The sequence below is a fragment of the Carassius gibelio genome, chromosome A14, assembly GCF_023724105.1.
Source record: "Carassius gibelio isolate Cgi1373 ecotype wild population from Czech Republic chromosome A14, carGib1.2-hapl.c, whole genome shotgun sequence".
In the NCBI taxonomy this organism is placed as follows: Eukaryota; Metazoa; Chordata; class Actinopteri; order Cypriniformes; family Cyprinidae; genus Carassius; species Carassius gibelio.
In genome coordinates, this window is record NC_068384.1 from 9,627,851 (window position 1) to 9,630,809 (window position 2,959).

The following is a 2,959-nucleotide window of genomic DNA, read 5'->3' on the forward strand; positions in this document are numbered from 1 at the left end:
CTTTAATCTATATTTAATACAGGTCTGGGAATTCTGCCATGACTGAATAAATCACAGAAACTTATTAATTGGTCTGTTCTGTTTCCATCTTAAAGTTTTATATGTATTTAATCTGTTTATGTAAGTCCCTGTTTGTCATACTGGAAAAAGTGACTGAAATAAAGTGATCTTTTTTGACCATTCTTGCATCGTATGTGCTGCATATTATCTGAAAATATACGCACATAGAGTATGTTTGTTCTTTATTGTTTTCTTATTGAAATCCTTATATATTCAATATAGCAGTATATAGAGCAGGTGTCTCAAACTGCCGGCCCGCGGGCCATTTAAGGCCCTTCTTCCCCCTCCACCCGGCCCGCCACTGATGTAAAAAATAAAACATAATCCGGCCCGCTAAATTAATTTTATTATTAATATTATTATTATTATTTTCTAGTTGTCTCAAAAAAAAAAAAAAAAAAAAAAACGCGCATGCAGACAGATTTAAAAACCGCTGGATTCGGGGCATTCGTACGTAGTTGTATGTTGTTTGGCTGCGAAAGTGCGAATGATAAGATGTCTCTTTCCAAACCGAAAAGGAAAGTGGATGAAGAACACAGACAGTTTCAAGAAAGATGGACGTTGCAGTATTTTTTTGTGGAGTTTAATGGAAACGCTACCTGTATGATATGCAAAGAAAAAGTCGCTGTTCTAAAGGAATATAATCTCAAACGTCATTACTCGACTAAACATGGAGAACAGTATGATAAGTACCAGGGAGACGAGAGAAAAAGACGAGCCACTCTGTTGCAGAGAGAGCTAACGTCCCAGCAAAACATTTTCCATAAAGCCAAAAAAGATGCTGATGCTGCAGTTGAGGCAAGTTATGTGGTGAGTGAGTTGATCGCTAAAGCGGGAAAGCCATTCACAGAAGGTCAGTTTATAAAGGAGTGCATGCAGAAAGTCGCTGATATTCTTTGTCCAGAAAAGAAAAACTTGTTCAACAATCTATCTTTGTCGGCGAACACAGTGGCAGAGCGGATCAGCGAGTTATCGAGTGACATTTATAATCAGTTGCGCAGCAAATCTAAAGTTTTCACAGCATATTCTGTGGCGCTTGACGAAAGTACAGACATAACCGACAGTGCTCAGTTAGCAATTTTCATCAGGGGTATTAATGACCAATTTGAAGTGACAGAAGAGTTGTTGAGTTTGTGTCCAATGCACGGCCGTACCACAGCCAAAGATATATTTCAGCAGCTGTGTGACGCCATTGAGCGCGCTGGTTTGCCGTGGAACAGGCTGGTCGGCATTACCACTGATGGTGCCCCGTCTATGACAGGGAAAAAAAATGGACTGGTAGCACTAGTACAGAGAAAGTTAGAAGAGGAAAATGCAGATGCAGCAGTTGTTCTGCACTGCATTATACACCAACAGGCACTGTGCAGCAAATGCTTGAAATATGAACATGTCATGTCTGTTGTCCTGAAATGTATAAATTACATCAGGTCTAGGAGTTTACAGCATCGCCAGTTTCGGGCCTTTTTAGAAGAAATTGAGTCAACATATGGTGATGTACTTTATTTTACTGAGGTCCGCTGGCTCAGCAGGGGGAATGTCCTGAAGAGATTCTTTGAGTTAAGATCAGAGGTGAAGAGATTCATGGAAGATGGCAGAATGGATGTTCCTGAATTTGATGATCCTAAATGGGTCATGGACCTTGCATTCTTAGTTGACATAACACAGGAGCTGAACATCCTTAACCTGAAGCTCCAGGGCCCAGGTCAGCTCATCACAGCAGCGTATGACAGTGTGAAAGCCTTCTCCACAAAACTAAGATTGTGGAAAACTCAGCTTTCTGCAAAAAACCTTAGTCATTTCCCAACATGCAGATCTCTTGCGGAGGAGGGCACAGCATTTAGTGGTGATGAATATGCCTCTGCTATTGAAAACCTACTGCAGGAATTTGATCAACGTTTTGCTGACTTCAAGGCACATTGTGTCACTTTCCAGCTGTTTGCAGACCCCTTCTCAGCTGATGTGGAGAGTGTTCCAAATCTTTTGCAAATGGAACTAATTGACTTGCAGTGCAACAGTGAGCTAAAAACTAAATTCAGAGAGGCACAGGGACAAGCAGACAAGACTGGACAGTTTTTAAGAGAATTACCTCCATGCTTCCCAGAGCTGTCCAAAGTGTTCAGTCGGGTAATGTGCCTTTTTGGAAGCACATATCTGTGTGAGAAACTTTTCTCAACTATGAACTTCAATAAATGCAAGTACAGGTCCAGGCTTAGTGATGCCCATCTTGAAGCTGTACTCAGAGTTTCAACTGTGACCTCCATCAGGGCAAATGTGGCTCATTTGTGTGAGCAGAAGCGCTGCCAGGTGTCTGGCAAGAAATAGAATGGTGTACAAATGTATTCAGGGTTTGTTCAGTGCAATGTTGTTATTTGATCGCTAGGTTTTTTTTTATTTAATTCAAAATAAAGAAAGGGAAAAATATTTGCACTACCTGTTCAAAACTAATATATATGCTGTTATAACAATAATAGAGACAATTCTGTTGTTAAGTTTGACAAAAATATTTTAGCAATGTAATTTGAAGTAAATAAAAAAATAATGTTTAAAAAATTTCCACTTTCTTGTTGTGCTTGAATGTTAAAATGGCCCTCCTATGAGGTGTCAATCACATCAATGGCCCCCAGCCAATTTGAGTTTGAGACCCCTGATATAGAGCAATACACTCAGCAGCCTTTGCATAACACACAAAAACCTGCAAGCATGCATGTACTGTTTATTTTATGAGATTATCTCATCAACATTCATTATCTTTAAACTAATTCTACTCCTTGCCGAAAGGTTAACAATGTGCCTCCTATAAATTATGCTGTAATGGCAGCTAAAATCAACAAATTTAGAATATATCTGTATACTTATGTGGAAATAAGATGGAGGGCCCCAGGTGAGCTCTGAAGGAGTT

At 39.7% G+C, this 2,959-nt stretch overlaps 1 protein-coding gene across 1 annotated transcript; it reads left to right on the forward strand.

The window, feature by feature from the left end:
- The first annotated feature begins 293 nt into the window (after positions 1-293).
- On the forward strand, positions 294-2,706 carry LOC128027145 (general transcription factor II-I repeat domain-containing protein 2B-like). Its single transcript, XM_052614444.1, has one exon. The coding sequence runs from the start codon at positions 472-474 to the stop codon at positions 2,380-2,382; it is 1,911 nt and encodes a 636-aa protein (XP_052470404.1). The 5' UTR covers positions 294-471; the 3' UTR covers positions 2,383-2,706.
- The last annotated feature ends 253 nt before the right edge of the window (positions 2,707-2,959 follow it).